At 37.5% G+C, this 24,549-nt stretch overlaps 1 protein-coding gene across 7 annotated transcripts in view; it reads right to left on the minus strand.

The window, feature by feature from the left end:
• Positions 1-24,549, minus strand: part of RRAGB (Ras related GTP binding B) — a 51,411-nt gene that overhangs the window by 25,416 nt on the left and 1,446 nt on the right. For 6 of the 7 annotated variants that reach the window (XM_081221493.1, XM_081221492.1, XM_081221494.1 and 3 more), the window contains exons 2-5: positions 24,336-24,369; positions 21,494-21,593; positions 17,056-17,139; positions 15,057-15,123 (exon numbers count right to left, since the gene is read on the minus strand). In XM_081221493.1, coding sequence (XP_081077619.1) covers positions 15,057-15,123; positions 17,056-17,139; positions 21,494-21,593; positions 24,336-24,347 — 263 coding nt within the window. In that variant the 5' untranslated portion in view covers positions 24,348-24,369. The remainder of the gene's footprint in view (positions 1-15,056; positions 15,124-17,055; positions 17,140-21,493; positions 21,594-24,335; positions 24,370-24,549) is intronic. The other variant, XM_081221489.1, reaches the window with a different exon arrangement.

Here is a 24,549-nt window from a genome sequence, read left to right on the forward strand (position 1 = left end):
AACTGAAAGCTATTCCTCTAAAATCAGGAACAAGACAAGAATGCCCACCCTAGCCACTTTTATTCAACATAGTATTGGAAGTCCTAGCCAGAGCAATTAGGCAAGAAAAAGAAATAAAAGACATCCAAATTGGAAAGAAAGAAGTAAAACTGTTACTATTTGTAGATGACATGATTTTATATATAGAAAATTCTGAAGTCTCCACCAAAAAAAACTATTAGAAATAAGAAACAAAGACGTTAAATTTGCAGGATATGAAATCAATATACAAAAATCTGTTGTGTTTCTATACACCAATAATGAGCTAGTAGAAAGAGAGATTAAGTAAACAATACCATTTATAATTGTGACAAAAAGAATAAAATACCTAGGAATAAATTTAACCAAGGAAGTAAAAAAGAACTGTACACTGAAATCTATAAATCAATGATGAAAGGAATTGAAGAAACAAATAAATGGGAAGATATTCTCTGCTCTTGGATTAGAAGAATTAGTATCATTAAAATGTCTCTATTACCCAAAGCAACATAAAAACTGAATGCAATCACTATCAAAATTCTAACAACATTTTTCACAGAAATAGATCAAATAATCCTAAAATTTGAAATTTGTATGGAACCATAGAAGATCCCAAATAGCCAAAGCAATCCTGAAAAAAAGAACAAAGCTGGAGGTACATCACTCCCTGATTTCAAAATATACTACAAAGCCACAGTAATCAAAACTGAATGGTATTGGCAGAAAAACACACACAGAGCAAGGAACGGAATTGAGAGCCTAGAAATAAACCCATGCATATATGGACAATTAATTTACAACAAAGGAGCAAGAATTCACAGTGGAGCAAGAATAGTCTCTTCAATAAATGGTTTTGGAAAACATGAAGAGTGACATGCAAAAACGTGAAAATAGACCAATATCTCAAACCATACAGAAAAAATAACTGAAAATGGTTTAAGGATTTCAACACAAGATTTGAAACCATAAAAGTCCTAGAAGAAAACATAGGCAGTATGGTCTTTGATACCAGTCTTAGCAATGTCTTTCTAGATATGTCTCCTAAAAGGAAACAAAAGCAAAAATAAACAAATGGGACTACATCAAAATAAAAAGCTTCTGCATAGCAAAAGAAACCATCAACAGAACAAAAAGGCAACCTACTGAATGGAAAAAGATATTTGAAAATCATATATCTGATAAGCAGTTAATATCCAAAATATATAAAGAATTCATACAAACTCCTCAACAACAAAACAAGCAACCTGATTGAAAAATGGGAAGAGCAGGGCCTCCCTGGTGGCGCAGTGGTTGAGAGTCCATCTGCCAATGCAGGGGACATGGGATTGTGCCCCGGTATGGGAAGATCCCACATGCCGCGGAGTGGCTAGGCCCGTGAGACATGGCCACTGAGCCTGCACGTCTGGAGCCTGTGCCCCACAATGGGAGAGGCCACAACAGTGAGAGGCCCGCGTACTGAAAAAAAAAAAAATGGGAAGAGCACCTGAATAGACATTTTCCCAAAGATATACAGATGGGCAACAGGCACATGAAAAGGTGATCGATGTCACTGATTAGTATGGAAATGTAAATCTAAACCACAATAATATACCGACTTACGCCCCTTAGATTGCCTATTATCAAAAAGGCAAGAAATAACAAGTGTAGAAATAGCAAGTGTAGAAAGGGGAACCTTCATATGCTGTTTGTGGGAATGTAAATTGGTGCACAGACTATGGAAGAAATATGGAGAGTCCTAAAAAACCAAAAATATGGACTTCTCTGGTGGTGTAGTGGTGAAGAGTCTTCCTGCTAATGGAGGCGACACAGGTTTGATCCCTGGTACAGGAAGATCCCACATATCATGGAGCAACTAAGCTCATGTGCCACAACTACTGAGCCTGCACTCTAGCACCTGTGAGCCACAACTACTGACGGCCACGCACCTAGAGCCCATGCTCTGCAACAAGAGAAGCTACAGGAACAAGAAGCCTGCACATCACAAAGAAGAGTAGCTCCCACTCGATGCAACTAGAGAAAGCCCGTGTGCAGCAACAAAGCCGAAAATAAATACATAAGTAAATAAATAAGATGTAAAAATACATCAAGAATAGAACTACCATATGATCCAGCTATCCCACTTCCAGGTATTTATCCAAAGAATATGAAAACTCTAATTTGAAAAGATACATGCACCCCTATGTTCACTGTGGCATTATTTATAATAGCCAAGATATGGAAACCACCTAAGTGCCCATCAAAAGATGAACGGATGAAAAAGATATGGTATCGGAGGAGGAGCTTCAAGATGGTGGAAGAGTGAGATGCGGAGATCACCTTCCTCCCCACAAATACATCAGAAATACATCTACATGTGGAACAACTCCTACAGAACACCTACTGAACGATGGCAGAAGACCTCAGACCTCCCAAAAGGCAAGAAACTCCCCACGTACCTGGGTAGGGCAAAAGAGAAAAGAATAAACAGAGACAAAAGGATAGGGATGGGACCTGCACCAGTGGGAGGGAGCCGTGAAGGAGGAAAGGTTTACACACACTAGGAAGCCCCTTCGTGGGCGAAGACTGTGGGGAGTGGAGGGAGGAAGCTTCAGAGCCACGGAGGAGAGCGCAGCAACAGGGGTGTGGAGGGCAAAGCGGAGAGATCCCGCACAGAGGATCAGTGCTGACCAGCACTCACCAGACTGAGAGGCTTGCCTGCTCACCCGCTGGGGTGGGTGAGGGCTGGGAGCTGAGGCTTGGGCTTCAGAGGTCAGAACCCAGGGAGAGGAGTCGGGCTGGCTGCATGAACAGAGCCAGAAGGGGCTAGTGCACCACAGCTAGCCAGGAGGGAGTCCAGGAAAAAGTCTGGAGCTGCCGAAGAGGAAAGAGACTTTTTCTTGCCTCTTTGTTTCCTGATGTGTGAGGAGAGGGGATTAAGAGCGCTGCTCAAAGGAGCTCCAGAGATGGGCGCAAGCTGCGGCTATCAGCACGGACCCCAGAGACAGATATGGGATGCTAAGGTTGCTGCTGCAGCCACCAAGAAGCCTGCATGAAAGCACAGGTCACTATCCACACGTCCCCTCCTGGGAGCCTGTGCAGCCCGCCACTGCCAGGGGCCCGTGATGCAGGGACAACTACCCCGGGAGAACACACGGGGCGCCTTAGGTTGGTGCAACGTCATGCTGGCCTCTGCTGGTGCAGGCTCGACCAGCACTCCGTTCCTCTCCCTCCCCACTGCCTCAGTGAGCCAGAGCCCCCGAACCAGCTGCTCCTTTAACCCCGTCCTGTCTCAGCGAAGAACAGAGGCCCTCAGGCGACCTATAGGCAGAGGCAGGTCCAAATCCAAAGCTGAACCCTGGGAGCTGTGCAAACAAAGAAGAGAAAGGGAAATGTCTCCCAGCAGCTTCAGGAGCAGTAGATTAAATCTGCACAATCAACGTGATGTACACTTCATCTGCGGAATACCTGAATAGACAACGAAACATCCCAAATTGAGGAGGTGGACTTTGGAATCAACGATGTATATATTTTTCCCTTTTTCTCTTTTTGTGAGTGTGTATGTGTATGCTTCTGTATGTGATTTTGTCCTAGGGGTCTGTCCATCAATTTTTTTTTAATTTAAAAGTTTTTTTTCTTAATACTTATTTTTTATGTTAATAACTTTATTTTATTTTACTTTATTTTATTTTATCCTCTTTCTTTCTTTCCATTTTTTCTCCCTTTTATTCTGAGCTGTGTGGATGAAAGGATCTTAGTGCTCCAGCTAGGAGTCAGTACTGTGCCTCTGAGGTGGGAGAGCCAAGTTCAGGACAGTGGTACACAAGAGACCTCCCAGCTCCACGTAATATCAAATGGCGAAAACCTCCAGAGATCTCCATCTCAACACCAAGATCCAGCTCCACTCAACGACTAGCAAGCTACAGTGCTGGACACCTTATGCCAAAAAACTAGGAAGACAGGAACACAACCCCATCCATTAGCACAGAGGCTCCCTAAAATCATAATAATGACACAGACACCACAAAACACAGCACCAGACGTAGACCTGTCCACCAGAAAGTCAAGATCCAGCTTCATCCACCAGAACACAGGCTCTAGTCCTCTCCACCAGGAAGCCTACACAACCCACTGAACCAACCTCAGTCACTGGGGACAGACACCAAAAACAACGAGAAATACAAACCTGCAGCCTGTGAAAAGGAGACCCCAAACAAAGTAAGTTAAGCAAAATGAGAAGACAGAGAAACACATAGCAGAGAAACACATGAAAGAGCAAGGCAAAAACCCACCAGACCTAACAAATGAAAAGGAAATAGACAGTCTATCTAAAAAGGAATTCAGACTAATGATAGTAAAGACGATCCAAAATCTTGGAAATAGAAAGAAGAAAATAAAAGAAACGTGGAACAAGGACCCAGAAGAACTAAAGAGCAAACAAACAGTGATGAACAACACAATAAATGAAATTTAAAATTTTCTAGAAAGAATCAATAGCAGAATAACTGAGGCAGAATAACGGATAAGTGACCTGGAAGATAAAATAGTGGAAATAACTATGGCAGAGCAGAATAAACAATGAAAAGAATTGAGGACAACCTCAGAGACCTCTGGAACACCACTAAATGTACCAACATTCGAATTATAGGGGTCCCAGAAGAAGAAGAGAACAAGAAAGGGACTGAGGAAACATTTGAAGAGATTATAGTTGAAAACTTCCCTAATATGGGAAAGGAAAGAGTTAATCAAGTCCAGGAAGTACAGAGAGTCCCATACAGGATAAATCGAAGGAGAAACATGCCAAGACACATATTAATCAAACTATCAAAAATTAAATCCAAAGAAAACATTGTAAAAGCAGCAAGGGAAAAACAACAAATAACATACAATGGAATCCCCTAAAGGTTAACAGCTGATCTTTCAGCAGAAACTCTCCAAGCCAGAAGGGAGTGGCAGGACATATTTAAAGTGATGAAGGGGAAAATCCTACAACCAAGATTACTCTACCCAGCAAGGATCTCATTCAGATTTGATGGAAAAATTAAAACCTTTACAGACAAGCAAAAGTTAAGAGAATTTGGCACCATCAAACCAGCTTTACAACAAATGCTAAAACAACTTCTCTAGGCAGGAAATACAAGAGAAGGAAAAGACCTACAATAACAAACCCAAAACAATTAAGAAAATGGGAATAGGAACATACATATCGATAAGTACCTTAAATGTAAATGGATTAAATGCTACAACCAAAAGACAAAAACTGGCTGAATGGATACAAAAACAAGACCCATATATATGCTGTCTACAAGAGACCCACTTTAGACCTAGAGACACATACAGACTGAAAGTGAGGGGATGCAAATAGATATTCCATGGAACTGGAAATCAAAAGAAAGCTGGAGTAGCAATACTCATATCAGATAAAATAGACTTTAAAATAAAGGATGTTACAACAGACAAGGAAGGACACTACATAATAATCAAGGTATCAATCCAACAAGAAGATATAATAATTATAAATATATATGCACCCAACATAGGAGCACATAAATACATAAGGCAACTGCTAACAGCTATAAAAGAGGAAATAGACAGTAACACAATAATAGTGGGGGACTTTAACACCTCACTTACACCAATGGAGAGATCATCCAAAATGAAAATAAGTAAGGAAACAAAACCTTTAAATGACACAACAGATGAGACAGATTTAATTGATATTTATAGAACATTCCATCCAGAAGCAGCAGATTACAGTTTCTTCTCAAGTGCACACGAAACATTCTCCAGGACAGATCACAAATTGGGTTACAAATCAAGACACAGTAAATTTAATAAAACTGAAATCATAGCAAGCATCTTTTCTGACCACAATGCTATGAGATTAGAAGTGAATTACAGGGTAAAAAAACGTAAAAATCACAAACACATGGAGGCTAAACAATACGCTACTAAATAACCAAGAGATCACTAAAGACATCAAAGGAGCAAACAAAAAATACCTAGAGACATACGACAATGAAAACACGACGATCCAAAACCTATGGGATGTAGCAAAAGCAGTTCTAAGAGGGAAGTTTATATCTATACAAGCTTACCTCAAAAAACAGGAAAAATCTCAAACAAACAATCTAAATTTACACCTAAAGGAACTAGAGAAAGAAGAACAAACAAAACCCAAAGTTAGCAGAAGGAAAGAAATCATAAAGATCAGAGCAGAAAGAAAGGAAATAGAAACAAAGAAAACAATAGCAACAATCAATAAAACTAAAAGCTGGTTCCTTGAGAAGATAAACAAAATTGATAAACCATTAGCCAGACGTATCAAGAAAAAGAGGGAGAGGACACAAATCAATAAAATTGGAAATGAAAAAGGACAAGTTACAACAGACACCACAGAAATATAAAGCACCCTGAGACTACTAAAAGCAACCCTATGCAAATAAAATGGACAACCTGGAAGAAATGGACAAATTCTTAGAAAGGTATAACCTTCCAAGATTGAACCAGGAACAAATAGAAAATATGAACAGACCAAACACAAGTAATGAAATTGAAGCTGTGATTAAAAATATTCCAAAAAACAAAACTCCAGGACCAGATGGCTTCACAGGTGAATTCTATCAAATATTTAGAGAAGAGATAACACACATCCTTCTCAAACACTTCCAAAAAATTATGGAGGAAGGAACACTCCCAAACTCATTCTATGAAGCCACCATCACCGTGATACCAAAACCAGACAAAGATACTAAAAAAAAGAAAATTACAGATCAATATCACTGATGAATATAGATGCAAAAATCCTCAACAAAATACTAGCAAACAGAATCCAACAACAAATTAAAAGGATCATAAACCATGATCAACCGGGATTTATCCCAGGGAGCAAGGATCCTTCAATATTTGCAAATCAATCAATGTGATACACCATTTTAACAAATTGAAGAAGAAAAACCATATAGTCATCTCAATAGATGCAGAAAAAGCTTTTGACAAAATTCAACACCCATTAATGATAAAAACTCTCCAGAAACTGGACACAGAGGGAAACTGCCTCAACATAATAAAGGTCATATACGACAAACCCACAGCCAACATTGTCCTCAATGGAGAAAAACTGAAAGCATATCCTCTAATATCAGGAACAGGAAAAGCATGTCCACTGTCACCACTATTATTCAACATAGTTTTTGAAGTCCTAGACACAGCAATTAGAGAAGAAAAAGAAATAAAAGGAATACAAATTGGAAAAGAAGAAGTAAAACTGTCACTCTTTGCAGATGACATGATACTATACATAGAGAATCCTAAAGATGCCACCAGAAAACTACTAGAGCTAATCAATGAATTTGGTAAAGTTGTAGGATACAAAATGAATGCACAGAAATCTCTTGCATTCATATATACTAATAATGAAAAGTCTGAAAGTGAAATTAAGAAAATACTCCCATTTACCACTGCAACAAAAAGAATAAAATACCTAGGAATAAACCTACCTAGGAAGGAAAAAGACCTGTATGCAGAAAAGTATAAGACACTGAGGAAAAAAATTAAAGATGAAACAAACAGATAGAGAGATATACCATGTACTTGGATTGGAAGAATCAATACTGTGAAAGTGACTATATTACCCAAAGCTATCTACAGGTTCAATGCAATCCCTATCAAATTACCAACAGCATTTTTCTCGGAACTAGAACAAAAAGTCTTAAAATTTGTATGGAGACAGAAAAGACCCCAAATAGCCAAAGCAGTATTGCGTGAAAAAAACAGAGCTGGAAGAATCAGAGTCCCTGACTTCAGACTATACTAAAAACCTAAAGTAATCAAGATAATATGATACTGGCACAAAAACAGAAACATAGATAAATGGAACAAGATAGAATGCCCATAGATAAACCCATGCACCTATGATCAACTAATCTATGACAAAGGAGGCAAGGATACACAATGGAGAAAGACAGACTCTTCAATAAGCGGTGCTAGGAAAACTGGACAGTTACATGTAAAAGAATGAAATTAGACCCTAACACCATAAAAGCAGCAAGGGAAAAACAATAAGTAGCACACAAAGGAATCCCCATAAGGTTAACAGCTGATGTTTCAGCAGAAACTCTACAAGCCAGAAGGGAGTGGCAGGACAAATTTAAAGTGATGAAGGAGAAAAACCTACAACCAAGATTACTCTACACAGCAAGAATCTCATTCAAATTTGACTGAGAAATTAAAATCTTTACAAACAAGCAAAAGCTAAGAGAATTCTGCACCACCAAACCAGCTTTACAACAAATGCTAAAGCAACTTCTCTAGGCAGGAAACAAAAGAGAAGGAAAAGACCTACAATAACAAACCGAAAACAATTAAGAAAATGGGAATAGGAACATACATATCGATAATTACCTTAAATGTAAATGGATTAAATAATCCAACCAAAAGATACAGACTGGCTGAATGGATACAAAAACCCAGGTCAGACGTTGGAACACATACAGACTGAAAGTGGGGGGATGGAAAATGATATTCCATGCAAATGGACATCAACAGAAAGCTGGAGTAGCAATTCCCATATCAGACAAAAAAGACTTTAAAACAAAGACTATTACAAGAGACAAAGAAGGACACTACATAATGATCAAGGGATCAATCCAAGAAGATATAATAATTGTAAATATTTATGCACCCAACATAGGAGCACCTCAATACATAAGGCAACTATGAAAAGCTATAAAAGGGGAAATCGACATTAACACAATCATAGTAGGGGACTTTAACACTCCATTTTCACCAATGGACAGATCATCCAAAATGAAAATACATAAGGAAACACAAGCTTTATATGATACATTAAGCAAGATGAACTTAATTGATATTTATAGGACATTCCATCCAAAAACAACAGAATTCACATTGTTCTCAAGTGCTCATGGAACATTCCCCAGGATAGATCATATCTTGTGTCACAAATCAAGCCTTGGTAAATTTAAGAAAACTGAAACTGTATCAAGTATCTTCTCCAACCGCAACACTATGAGAGTACATATCAATTACAGGAAAAAAATCTGTAAAAAATACAAACACATGGAGACAAAACAGTACACTATTAAATAACCAAGAGGTCACTGAAGAAATCAAAGAGGAAGTCAAAAAATACATGGAAAAAAGTGACAATGAAAACAGGATGACCCAAAACCTACGGGATGCAGCAGAAGCAGTTCTAAGAGGGAAGTTTATAGCAATATAATCCTGCTTTAAGAAACAAGACACATCTCAAATAAACAACCTAACCTTACACATAAAGCGATTAGAGACAGAAGAACAAAAAAACCCAAACTTAGCTGAAGGAAAGAAATCATAAAGATCAGCTCAGAAACAAATGAAAAAGAAATGAAGGAAACGATAGCAAAGATCAATAAAACTAAAAGCTGGTTCTTTGAGAAGATAAACAAAATTGATAAACCATTAGCCAGACTTATCAAGGAAAAAATGGGAGAAGACTCAAATCAATAGAATTAGAAATGAAAAAGGAGAAGTAACAACTGACAATGCAGAAATACAAAGGATCATGAGACATTACTGCAAGCAACTATATGCCAAAAAAATGGACTACCTGGAAGAAAAGGACAAATTCTTAGAAATGCACAACCTTCCGAGACTGAACCAGGAAGAAATAGAAAATATGAACAGACCAATCAGAAGCACTGAAATTGAAACTGTAATTAAAAATCTTCCAACAAACAAAAGCCCAGGACCAGATGGCTTCACAGGCGAATTCTATCAAACATTTAGAGAAGAGCTAAAACCTATCCTTCTCAAACTCTTCCAAAATACACCAGAGGGAGGAATACTCCCAAATTCATTCTACGAGGCCACCATCACCCTGATACCAAAACCAAAGATGTCACAAAAAAGAAAAACTACAGGTCAATATCACTGATCAACATAGATGCAAAACTCCTCAAAAAATACTGGCAAATAGAATCCAACAGCACATTAAGAGGATCAGACACCATGATCAAGTGGTGTTTATCCCAGGAATGCAAGGATCCTTCAATATATGCAAAGCAATAAACGTGATACACCATATTAACAAATTGAAGGAGAAAAACCATATGATCATCCAACAGAGGCAGAAAAAGCTTTTGACAAAATTCAACACCAATTTATGATAAAAACCCTGTAAAAAGTAGGCATAGAGGGAACTTTCCTCAACATAATAAAGGCCATCTATGACAAACCCACAGCCAACATCGTCCTCAATGGTGAAAAACGGAAACCATTTCCACTAAGATCAGGAACAAGACAAGGTTGCCCACTCTCACCACTCTTATTCAACCTAGTTTTGGAAGTTTTAGCCACAGCAGTCAGAGGAGAAAAAGAAATAAAAGGAATCCAGATCGGAAAAGAAGAAGTAAAACTGTCACTGTTTGCAGATGATATGATACTATATATAGAAAATCCTAAAGGTGCTACCAGAAAATTACTGGAGCTAATCAATGAATTTGGTAAAGTAGCAGGATACAAAATTAATGCACAGAAATCTCTGGCATTCCTATACACTAATGATGAAAAATCTGAAAATGAAATTAAGGAAACACTCCCATTTACCACTGCAACGAAAAGAATAAAATATCTAGGAATAAACTTACCTAAGTAGACAAAAGACCTGTATGCAGAAAATTATAACACACTGATGAAAGAAATTAAAGATGATACACATAGATGGAGAGATATACCATGTTCTTGGATTGGAAGAATCAACATTGTGAAAATGACTTTACTACCCAAAGCAATCTACAGATTCCATGCAATCCTTATCAAACTACTAGTGGCATTTTTCACAGAACTACAACAAAGAATTTCACAGTTTATATGTAAACACAAAAGACCCCGAATAGCCAAAGCAATCTTGGGAAAGAACAACGGAGCTGGAGGAATCAGGCTCCTGGACTTCAGACTATACTACAAAGCTACCGTAATCAAAACAGTATGGTTTGGGCACAAAAACAGAAATATAGATCAATGAAACAGGAGAGGAAGCCCAGAGATAAACGCACACACATATGGTCACCTTATCTTTGATAAAGGAGGCAAGAATAGACAGTGGAGAAAAGACAGTCTCTTCAATAATTGGTGCTGGGAAAACTGGACAGCTACATGTAAAAGAATGAAATTAGAACACTCCCTAACACTATACACAAAAATAAACTCAGAATGGATTAAAGACCTAAATGTAAGACCAGACACTATCAAACTCTTAGAGGAAAACATAGGCAAAACAATCTATGATATAAATCACATCAAGATGCTTTTGACCCATCTCCTAGCGAAATGGAAATAAAAACAAAAATAAACAAATGGGACCTAATGAAACTTAAAAGCTTTTGCACAGCAAGGGAAACCATAAACAAGACGAAAAGACAACCCTCAGAATGAGAGAAAGTTTTTCCAAATGAAGCAACTGACAAAGGATTAATCTCCAAAATTTGCAAGCAGCTCATACACCTCAATATCAAAAATCAAACAACCCAATCCAAAAATGGACAGAAGACCTAAATAGACAATTCTCCAAAGAAGATATACAGACTGCCAACAAACACATGAAAGAATGCTCAACATCAGTAATCATTAGAGAAATGAAAATCAAAGCTACAATGAGATATCATCTCACACCAGTCAGAATGGCTATCATCAAAAAATCTACCAACAATAAATGCTGGAGAGGGTGTGGAAAAAAGGGAACCGTCTTGCACTGTTGGTGGGAATGTAAATTGATACAGCCAGTATGGAGAACAATATTGATATTAATTAAAAAACTAAAAATAGAACTACCATATGACCCAGCAATCTCACTACTGAGCATATACCCTGAGAAAATCATAATTCCAAAAGAGTCATGTACCAAAATGTTCACTGCAGCTCTATTTACAATAGCCAGGATATGGAAACCACCTAAGTGTCCATCGACAGATGAATGGATAAAGAAGATGTGGCACATATATACAATGGAATATTACTCAGCCATAAAAAGGAACGAAATTGAGTTATTTGTAGTGAGTTGGATGGACCTAGAATCTGTCATACAGAGTGAAGTAAGTCAGAAAGAGAAAAACAAATACTGTATGCTAACACATATATATGGAATCTAAGGGGAAAAAAATGGTCATGAAGAACCTAGGGGCAAGACGGGAATAGAGATGCAGACCTACCAGAGAATGGAGTTGAGGATATGGGGAGGGGAAGGGGTAAGCTGGGACAAAGTGAAAGAGTGGCATGTCCATATATACACTACCAAATGTAAAACCGATAGCGTGGGAAGCAGCCGCATAGCACAGGGAGATCAGGTTAGTGTTTGTGACCACCTAGAGGGGTGGGATAGGGAGGGTGGGTGGGAGGGACGCAAGAGGGTAGAGATATGGGGACATATGTATATGTATAACTGATTCACTGTGTTATAAATCAGAAAGTGACACACCATTGTAAAGTAATTATACTCCAATAAAGATATTAAAAAAATGTACATTAGTAAGTGAAAGAAGCCAATATGGGGATTTCCCTGGTGGTCCAGTGGTTAAGACTCCATGCTTCCAATGCAGGGGACACGGGTTCGATCCCTGGTCAGAGAACTAAGATCCCACATGCTGCGTGGTGCAGCCAAAAAGAAAAAAAGGAAAAAAAAAAAGACGCCAATATGAAAAGGCTACACACTGTGTGATTCCAAGTTTATGACATTCTGAAAAAGTTAAAACTGTGGAGATTGTAAGAAGATTAATGGTTGCCAGGAGCTAAGGTGGATGGAGGGATGCATAGGCAGAGCACATATGATTTTTAGGCCACTGAAACTACTGTGTATGATACTATGATGGTGGATTCATGTCATTATATATTTGTCCAAACACATAGAAAGTGCAATACCAAGAATGAACCCTAATGTAAACTATAGACTTTGGGTAATAATGTTGTGTCAATGTAGGTTCATCACTTGTAACAAATGTATCACTCTGATGGGGAATGTTAATAATGGGGGAGGCTATGCACATGTGGAGACCGGGGGTAATGGGAAATGTCTATACTTTTTGTTCAATTTTGCTGTGAATCCAAAACTGCTCTAAAGAAGTAAAGTACTAGGAAAGAAAAAAAGAAAAGATGTGGTATCTATATACAATGTACTATTACTCAGCCATAAAAAAGATGAAAACTTGCCATTTGCAACAACCTGGATGGATCTTGAGGGTATTATGCTAAGTGAAATAAGTCAGATGGACAAAGACAAATATCATATGATCTCACCCATGATATAAAAAACAAACAATAAATAAAATAAACAAAGTAAATAAAACAAAAACAAACCCATAGACACAGAGAACAGAGTAGTGGTTACCAGAGGGAAAGGGGCAGCGGGGAGGGCAGAAAGGGTAAAGGTGGTCAACTGTATGCTGATGGATGGATAGAAAGTAAATTTTTGGTTGTGAGCATGCTGTAGGGTATACAGAAGTAGAAATATAATGTTGTACACATGAAACTTATGTTATAAACCAATGTTACCTCAACAAAAATTAAATCTTAAAAACTAGACAAAAATAAAACAATTAAATAAATAAAGGAAAGAAAAAAGATTATATTTAAAGGTTTTTGTCATAGCCACCAAATACTGTGTATGTTAATCTACTATGGTGTAACTTTCAATGCTTTGCTCACTGTGTGGTACATGGTAGGTGATCAACAGAGGTTTGCTGAATGAATGTTGAATAGATTTCTAGAAAACCAGAATAATCAGCGTACTGGGGTGGGGGTTTCTCGTGAATTTAGTTTTCTACATTTCTGGAGGCTATCCTGAAAATCTATAGATTTTCTTTCCTACAGGAAAGAATCTAGCATGAAACCTGGCATATAGCATGCTCTCAATAAACAGCAGTTCCTTTAAAAAAAAATCATGAACCTAGCTTCTAGTCCTATACTTTGCTATTAAGTAGCTGTGCCTTATCTGTAAAAATGACAATAACGTTAGTGCCTAAAAGCAAAGGACTTGAACTAATCTCTTGACACAGATTACAGAATTGGAAGAAATGATACTGAGGAAGGATTTACATGGAGAAAGCTACTAGGGTGTTATCCGTCTGCTAGCAATAAGGAAGTCATTTTCTTATCTGTTATTCTTTCAACAAATATTCATTGAGCACCTATTCCATGGCTGGCTCTATACTAGGAGCTGAGAGACACTGAGCTAATTATAACATGTATTTATTTTGTAGGTACTCTTGATATATATATATATATATATATATATATATGGTATATATAATATATATACACCATATATATATACATATATATAATCTTAATCATCAAAACAACCACACGAGTTGGTACTACCATTATTCCTATTGTACGGATGAAGAAACTGTAGCTCAGAGAGTTTAAATGATCTATCCAAGATAACACAGCTAACAGAGCTGAGATACAAACCCCAATCTAACTCCATAGCTTAGGCTCCTAACCACTGTGCACTACATGTTGCTGCTTCAGTACAGAGATGCAAGGCAGCACCATATGCACAGTGAATGTGTATTTATGATAGGATATTCTGGAAGTGTCTTGGACATGAGAGGAAAAACTGTCTCCTATTCCTCCAACAGTGGGAAACTCAGCTGGAGAACTGAGGTCCAATCAACAGTGCTTAGACTGCCTGGAGATAATTATTGAAATAACCAAGAATGAGGCGGTATGGCGCGATGGCTAAGAGCTCAGGACTGGTGTGAGGCCACCTGAGATAGAAACCTAATTTCTTCACCAGAAAAAGAGAAGAATGTTCGATCCCATACTACAGATACCTAGATACAGCTTGTGTGAGTGCTGCTTAAACATGTCACATACAGAGGGCGTTTTCACAATGACATGAAAGTCAGAGATCTTTATTTAATCAAGTGCCAATTCTGAAGTAATTTCTATCTAATGTAGCTATTACAAATGATAGTTATTTTAATGTATTCTCTGTACTGATTATACTACATGCCATGATTATTGACATTGGCCTCATGAAGAATTAAGCAGATGGTACTTACCCACCACAGTCCCACAGGTTCAATACCAGGTTTCCCAGAAATCGAACATGAGAATGTTCTACATCAACTGGAAGATAAACATGACAAATCTAGTAATTGTAGCATGCGAGATGAAACTCAAAATAAGCAACGTGCTAACCCATGGAATTTAGAAGGACCAAAGTGGAGTGAAATGCTCAAAGCTACAACAAGAAGGTGATTTTCAGCTTAGTAGTGTGGTTTAGTGGCAAGGTGGGCACCTAAACTACCCTGAGCTACAGAACTGGCTCTTACGTAAGTCGTTTTACTTTTTAGTTGTTTTAGTGCTTAGAGCAGAAACAATCTCCAATTATAATACTGTTAAAATTTCAACATGTAAGACAGAAACATATACCATTTAATAGCTCTTTTCTGACCCACAAACACCTCCACAAAAATTTTAAAAATTTAAAAATTAAAAAAAAGACAACAAAAACCAAATACAAAACAAACATAAAACATAACCAAACTCGCTCCCTCTATTGATTTCCTTATTTTGGTTAATGACCCTACCATTTTCCCACTTTGAGGGGGTCATTTTTGACTCCTCTGTCCACATTCAATTAATTGTTATTCCTTTGTAATCTCTCTCAATTCCACTCTTTGTTTTACAACCTGCTACTAACATTAAGGAAGGCCCTTACCTTCTCAAGCCTATACAACTACAGTAGCTCCATAATTACCTCCCACCAGGAAGCCTTACTCACTTTACTTCATCCTATAGGCTACTACCAGATTCATCTTCTTAACACTACTTTGAACATGTCACTCCCCATTCAAAAAACTTTCAATGGCTCCTCCAGACCTACACGGGGGGCATTCAAGGTCCTTCAGAATTTGGCTTCCAATCTACCTTTATGTTCCCCAATGATTCACATTAACGAAGCCTTTTGCTCCAGTCCAATTTGGTTTATTCATAGTCCTCCCAAAACCCTCTACCACCCCAACCTCCAACATACCTTACATCAGGGGTCGCAAACTTGCTAATAGAAGCCAGGCCGGTAAACGTACAAGAGTGAAGCTGATCATGTATGGAGAGTAAATATCCACCCAAGGGGACGATGGAGTGGGTAGCAGTTACACAGCTCTAGCTCATTTGCCATGCAGGAACGTGGGCTCAGGATTACCAGATCTTTAAATTTTTCAATAGTAGTGGGAAATCCAGATTTTTAATGGAAACTTTTACATATTGATAACTAATTCCAATTTTTCTAAAACATTACACAGGCCAAACAAAACACATCTACAGGCCTTATCCAGCATACAGGCTGCCTGTTTGCGACCTCTGCCTTACACTTCCCTCCCCACCCTTTACTTTGCCTACTCTGTCCATCTGCCTAGAAAGTCCTCCCCACCTTTCTTCCAAAGTTAGATTCATCTTCTACGACCCAGCTTAAATCCCACCTCCTCTAAAAGCCCTACCTGGCCACCCCCACTTACCATCATCACTCCCTCTGAATTCATTTAAACATTTATTAAGCATCTACTCTCTGCCAGGCACTAAAAATCACAAGGAACAATAATGAAAATTCTTATCCTGGAAATTTCTCAAAGTCTAGCAATTATCATCTTTACAGTTTATGTAACAGTTAAACATCACACAGTGGTGTTTCTTCTATGACTACCTTGAAGCTGTTGCTTAAATTGACTGCTATCTAACTTTTGTGCAATTTTATCTTCTCATAACCTAGATCATAAGCAGCAAAGCATTACTTAAAAAAAACATGGGCATTGGAGTCAAACAGTTCTTAGTTCAAATACCAGCTCTACCTCTCTGTGTGACCTTGGGTAAATCACTTAACCTTTGAGTATTAGTTTCCTCTTCTGTTAAAAAAAAGGTTGGAGGCATAGTATTGACCTCACATTACTGTGAGGATTACAGGAGTTATCATACATTAAGTGCCTGGCACGTAGTAGGTGCTCAAACTACTTCCCTTCTCCCCTTTACTTCCCCCTCCTTGGAAAAGGAATCATATCTTACATGTCTTTGTATTTCCAACAGAGTCTACGAGAGAGTAGGTGCTCAAACTGCTATTAATTTGAAGACTATGTAAACGGTCTAGTACTAAAAAAAAAATGGAAAGAAGTGCTACTGAGAAAGGGAAAGACAATAATAAAAGAAGTGACAGGATTCAGCGACTGTTTAGATATGGAGCACATGGGATAGAAATCTGGTTTCTACTCCCATATCATAGAAATTGTTCTCATCAAGTGACCAATGGCCCCATTACCAAATCCAATGGACTTTTTAGTCCTTGTCTTACTTTCTGCAGCATGACACTGTTGACTACTCTCTTCTCAAAAAATTCTCTTCTCCTGGCCTCTGAGAGCATCACCTATAACCTCTCTGGCAGGTCCTCTTTCACAGGCTCCTATTCTTCTTTCTGTCCCTTAAATGCTGGAGTTCTTCAGGATTCCATCTTTGGCCACCTACTCTTCTATGTATTCTTCCCCCCAGGCAAGCTAATCAATTCATATCATCTTATTTACCACTTGGATACTGATAATCCATAAACATGTATCTATAATACAGATTTCTCTCTTCCCTTTCTGAATCATATACTGGACATCTTTACTTGCATAAACCACAAGTATCCCAAACTCAATGTATCCAAATATAACTCATCATCTGCCCATTCTTCCCACAAAATCTATCCTCTTTCAGTCCTCCTTAACTCAGTGAATTTAACCAGATGCCTAAGCCAAACACTAAGTTTCATCCTTGAGTCCACTCTTTCCCCCATCATTCCCCCCAAACCTACCAGCAAGTCACATTGACTCTACCTTTTAAATATCCCAAATCCATTTACTTCTCACCATACCCACTATTACCACCCTAACCCAAGTTAAGACCCTATCATCTCTTACCTGGTCTACTAAAAACATTTCCCTAATCTGTCAATCTGTTTCTTCCCTTGCCTCCCTCCAATCTATCCTCTATATTACAGGTATAATGATCTCTCCACAGTGCAGATTTTATTTCATTCTTCTTTAAAAAGAAAAAAAAATAACATGTCTCTGTCTATATATGACTCTATATACCCAGAAAACATAAGGCCAAAAGGATAACCTCAAATTACTAATGGTGGCTGTCCCTAGGAAGTAGGCCTGAGAATGAGGGACAGAGTAGACTCTCTACACTTCTGCAATGTTTGAATCTTTCACAAGTATTACTTTTCTAATTAAAACTGAAAATTAAAAATATTGAAATGTGATATTACTTTTGTTTGAAACTCTCTAAGGGTTGCCCTCTACCCTCAGTTTAAACTACCTGACTTGGCTTATAGAGCATTTTATGATCTAACCCCCAATTTCTGCCTCCCTCTTGAGTCTCAGGTCTCCTATAGGGCCCTCTGGCTCTCCTAATCTTCCTGTCCTGCTATCATAACAGCAACTGAAAAGAACCAAGAACAGAGCTTTGGGAAATCACATACACTTATGGGGCAGAAAGAAGAAAATACTCATTTTTTTAAAAGGAAGGGATGGTTAAAGATAAAGGAATAAAACTAGGGTAATAAAGCATTAAATAAAAGCCAAGGGATCAGAGAATTTTGAGAAGGCAGGAAATCTTGGAGCCGTCAACAGTGTTTGAGGCTAAAATACTTCATAATCACATTTTTATTGACAAGTTTACTATTCCAACAAACACATTTTAACAGCCCCCTGATAAATGAATACCACCATTTTGTATCCTTACTTCAAATTTCAAAACACAGTACACTCTAAGTTTAACAAAATTAACCTGGACTTTTTTCAGCAATGACAAACTAAAGAAACACTAAAACATTCAAGGTGATATAATATTTTAGAATAAGTACTCTTTCACTACTTTTAAAGAAAATCAGTAACTTCACAAAAAGGAATAGTAAGTAAGAATCAACACACTATATGTATTTTTAATTAGTCTATAAGTTTAGCAAGTAGAACCAAGACCTTTCTTCAGCAATGACAAACTAGCTAGTGATACACTAAAGCATCAGGCCAACATAATATTTTGAAGTATACTCTTATCACCTTTAAGAAATACAGCACTTACTAACAAAGTATTATTGATAAAGGTCCCACTTGAGATATTCTTAAGGTCAAGAGCCCCGTCCCATCCACAGGAAGCTCCAGAAAAACATTGTTAAAATAAATGGCCTGCTTCATGTACAGGGTTCATATAATTTGCAACATTCTCTTCATAACTTTTTAACAAATCTGCTGGATTATTTCAAAACTATTAAATAGCATGACTAGCTCTGAAATTTGGGTTTTAAGACTATTCACCAGACTTAGGTAGTAAATCAACTTTGCTGATTAGCTAAAAACAAAAATATTAATTGGACTAGAAAAAAAGTACATCAATGAAATGTGCAGAATTTAAAACATAAACAGAAAGAAGTCTGCCAGGAATTGTGGCTGTAGAACAATGAATACAGTAGGAGCACAGATTGACATTCTAGCTCTAACACTTATGAGTTGCGTGACCTTAACTTCTAAGTCATACTTTCTTCACCTATTAAAATGAAGTTAATATGAGAACTAAAGTAAATAAAACACCATACAATAAACATTAGCTTCCTCTGATCTACTGAAACCATGTGATTATTAGGTCTAGATATTAAACTTGGAAAAATAGAAAAAAATAAAATACAGCAAATCAAAACAGGGAGAAGTTTGGACAGGTACTTTCTAGAAGGAAGTCTCTTGAGACACAACAGGCCATAGGACCCCATCCTGGCCAAAATTTTTGATAAATAACTTAGATGAAAACTACATGAGATGCTTATCAAGTATACAAACTGCACAAAGCTAGGAAGGATAGCTAACATATCAAATGAGAGAATAAGTAGCTAAAATGAAAATAGGATCCAACCCCTTTTCTATGGATAAGGAAACTGAGGCCCAGTGAGATAGTAACTTGTTCTGTATTTAAGTTAACCTTTCATGGGATAAAACAATCAAAACTGAATAATTTAACAGAGATAAGCATTTATTCTTAGGTTCAAAATATTAACTTCACAAGAATCAGAAGGAGGATATGTTGTTTTAATAAAAATATATGTGAAAAGGAATTTTCTTTTTTTTAGTATGACTCAGTATGATGAAGGCTGCTCCACAGGAGAGTAGGGGATAGACTGTGCTAACAGTAGTGTGATGCCTATAGAACAAGAGACGTAACAGTCCTACTCTGCTCTGATTAGACCACATCTTCATTTAAATCTCATCACTAAAAAAATATAGACATATTCTAACAAGTACTTAAAAATGCTTCAAAATGATGTCAAACGAGGAATAGATGAAGGAACTGGAGATATTTAACTTAAGGAAGATAATATTTGGGAGGCAAGGAATGGCTAGGATAGATTGAGACATTAATCATACTAAAATATTTACTGAGGCTCAAGAGAACAGAAAGTGTACCAGCTAACAGAAATAAATGGAAATAGATTGAGGGCTCTAAGAAATAACTTTCTAATCATTAAAGCTTCCCTAATTATGAGAGTCTATTCTACACTCCAAGCACATTAAGAACAGAAATGAGGTTCCCTTCTCTTTTGTATCCTAGGTTCTGGAACATAGGGTGTTTTAAAAATGTTTGTTGTTCTTGAAACCAGAGATACCTTATGAAGTAGTGGGTGTCTTGTCCCTAAAAGTGTCCAAGATGCTAGCAACCCAGATCAGGAAAATTTGAAAGCCAGGTAAAGCAATGGTTTCGGCACCTAGAGGCCAAGGACCAAGGAAGAATCCAGAAATCCTTAGGTGCTACAAAATGAAAAGATGTTAGAGCCTAAAGACAGAAAGGGTCTCCCAGGAGCATAGATCCACTGAACTGGCAGCCATGGCAGCCCAGCTAGCCTATACCAAGAAACAAGATTTAACATTCAAACCATAAAGGGCAAGGAAACATTTCTCAAGTCAAAGCTATAACTCCAAAGAAAACATCTATATGTATCCAGGAAGAGAAGTAGCAGAGTACAGATCTGGGTAACCTCCCTCTGACAGCCTCCCAAACCCAACAATTCACCTTTTAATGAAGACTAGGACTACTGCTTTACAAAATCTTAATGTTATGCTTGTTAATGCCTATAAATTAATTTCTGTTTATATAATAACTGTTAAAAACAAACACCCTCCCCCTCCTAAAAAATGAACAAACAAAACGACCCCTATGCTTGTTGAGAAAGAGCAGGATTAAAAACGAAGTTGGACAAGGTTATCCTATTTGGTAAGCAACCTAGAAAGGAAAGAACCTCCCCAAGAGAGCAAGCAGTAATAACCAGAATTAGGTCACATCCTTCTGAAAAGGAATGAAGAAAAAGGAAACATGCTCAAAAACAAATCTGTCAATCTCTGCATCCCCAAGTTACTGCAACCAAGTGTGTTATGCGAATTATTAAGATCACCTGACTTTACAATAAGATAAAACATCTTACTTGTTGCACCAAGGCGACGTGTGTCTCTTGCAATATAATTTGCAAAGATAATAGACCTCATGCTGGTCTTACCAGACCCACTTTTACCCATCAACAGCACCTAAGGACAAAATGGGGAAAAAGAAAGGAAAGAAGTCAGCAATCAAGAGCAAATCAAGTCTAAAGGGATCTATTTCTCTCTTGCACTTGACGTTTCACTGAAGTGACAGTACTAATAACCTAGAGTGGATACTTGTAACTGACTAGTTCTCTGACCAGTGGTGAATGCAGAGGTACCGAGAATTCCAGAGGCCAGCCACTTACCTGTCAGGAGTCACACATTCTCTTCGTGATAGAACCACAGTGAATTTATTATGCTATTAATATATACTATCATGCATTCAGTACTATGTTAGCAAAATATCAACTTGAGAGGAACTCTCATAATGTAATGTTTTATGCACTGAACTATCTGGCAGGGTATTTCAGTATAACTGAAAGTTCTTTCTCCTCCTCAGGATCAACCTGACCACCTCTGCCCTTAATTTCATCCCTTTTACTTACCCTCATGATTTTGTTCCATTAATTACTCTTTTCTTTTCAAGAGTGTCCCATCGCCTACAGGATCAAGTCTTTAAACTACATATAAGACCCTCCTTGATCTGGCTTATCTACTCCTCTGCCCTCATCTTCTGATGCTCCTAGCCTGGAACTTGTCGAGTCCAGCCATACTGAACTGAACTGCTTTTAGTCCCTTTGATTGCTCCTGGTCTTTTTTTCATGCTGAACTCTCTACCAGTAACTTTCCACTCCCTTTTCTTCCTTCAGCTAAGCTCCATTTACCCTTCAAGTCTTGGTTCAGTAATCATCTCAAGAACTTCTCTGATCCCAATGCCCTAGGCTGGCTTAGATGTATTTCATCTCTGTCCTCCCATGACATTCTTATGACACTGCTAAAACCATAATGCATTGCAGTTATCCATTTTTTTTTTTTTGGTCTCTCACAAGACTCTGAGCGCCTGAATGGCAGGGAAAATCCCCTTTGAGTCCTCAGTGCCTAACATATAACAGATGCTCAAAATATGTTCATCAAAAGAATGAGCAAGCTATCAAAACAAAGGTATAAAACAAGCAATTTTTTAACAATGGAAAGGGTGAAGGTAAACACCTTCTTGTCAATGACAGCATTTAATAAAGACAGAAAAACACCTATCAAAGATGCTGTAGATTCTTGCAGTAGAGGGGAAATTGGGTGAGGTAACTTCTAAGAGTCTTTTCTAACTCAAAATTTATGAAATATAATTCCAATTACCTTGATTTTCAAATGAGAGGATACATGTTCTATCTTCAATTCCAAGGTATTTTATAAAAATTTCTCATTACAAATATAGGGAGTATTAATAAAAGGGTACTGCACTCAGGCTTAATCTATTTAGCTATATAACTTTATCTCACTAAGGAAACGTTACTGAGGAGATAGTCTAAAGTTGTTAGAAAAACGTTTTGCTTTTATTCTTTATCATTTACAAATTTCTGGTATTTTTAGGCATCCTTGTTGATAGCAACTTTAGACCAGCTCATCAAGAACATTTCCTTAGCAAACTGAAGTTATATAACTGACTTATTAGATAAAGTTAAGGCTAAATACAGTGTGTTTCTTTTTTTTTTGTTAATTGAAGTATAGTTGATTTACAATATTGTGTTAGTTTCAGGTGTACAGCACAGTGATTCATTTTTTTGGCAGATTATATTCCATTATAGGTTATTACAAGATATTGGGTATAATTCCCTGTGCTATACAGTAAATCTTTGTTGCTTATGTATTTTGTGTATAGTAGTTTGTGCCTGTTACTCTCATACCTCTAATTTGTCTCTCTCCCCTTTGTAACCACTAGTTTGTTTTCTATGTCTGTGGGTCTGTTTCTATTGTGTATATAGATTCATTAGTATTATTTTTTAGATTCCATATATAAGAGATATCATATAGCATTTGTCTTTCTCTGACTTATTTGACTAAGCATAATATTCTCTAGGTCCATCCATATTGCTGCAAATGGCAATATTTCATTATTTTTTATGAGCTTTTGTTGTTTAAGAAATCTTACTTTAATAGCTTATGAAAGACTTACCAAGGCTAACTGTATTAAGTACTAATCTAAGTGCTCTACCTGCATTTGCTTGTTTAAAAACTTCATAATAATTCTATGAGACAGGTAACCTTATTATCACCATTTTATAAATGGAGAAACTGAAAGCCCAAAAGATTCAGAAACTTACTCTAGAACTGTGCCCTTATCGATTCTTCTTAAACCCAAAGGTGAGGCACAGTACCATAAGAGAACAAGGGAAGGAGTGTCCAATTCCATTTGGAGAACTCACATGAAACCTAATAGTGATAACATTTGAGTTGGGTTCAACATAAATGTGCAGGCAGAGGCCTGTGCAGTGTGTGTGTATGGCTTGCACAAAATGCAAATTAATTTGTAAACTTGGAGAAAAACAGATTCTGCGTGGCTATGATAGGGTGCAAAGGTGTGGCTGATGGTTTAGTCAGGAATAGATTTTTAAAGGGCATTCTATGAGATGAAAGCTTTTGGATTGTATTCTATGGGCTTCAGGAAGTTACAAAAAGTTCTTAAGTATGTGAATGACTTACTTAGATTTCTATATTAGAAAAATTAAATCTGATAGCAAAGAAGGGGACAAGAGTCAGGGAGAGCATGTAGAAGGTTCCTACAACAGTCAAGGAAAGATGACCACAGATATGACCACAGATGACCAGAGATATGACCACAAATATGCTTCCTGAACAGTAACTTCTTACCTTTACCTTCATGTTTTTGATGTACCTAACACATCTTACCTTTTTCTTCATGGCTGTATTTGGTAGCACCCACCTGCAGATATAAACCAAAAGACAGAGTTTCCATGATCCAGTTGCCTTAGAAATTGGAATTAACGTAGAGGTGCAAAAGAGCACATTTAGTACAACAGCTGAGTACAGCTGTGTGGGGGACCTCAGTTAGGTAGAGGCCCTCATTTTCCTAAATTATAAAAGTGGGTTTATGCTCCCTCTA

Source organism: Mesoplodon bidens (genome assembly GCF_964165515.1).
Source record: "Mesoplodon bidens genome assembly, chromosome: X".
NCBI classification, from domain to species: domain Eukaryota; kingdom Metazoa; phylum Chordata; class Mammalia; order Artiodactyla; family Ziphiidae; genus Mesoplodon; species Mesoplodon bidens.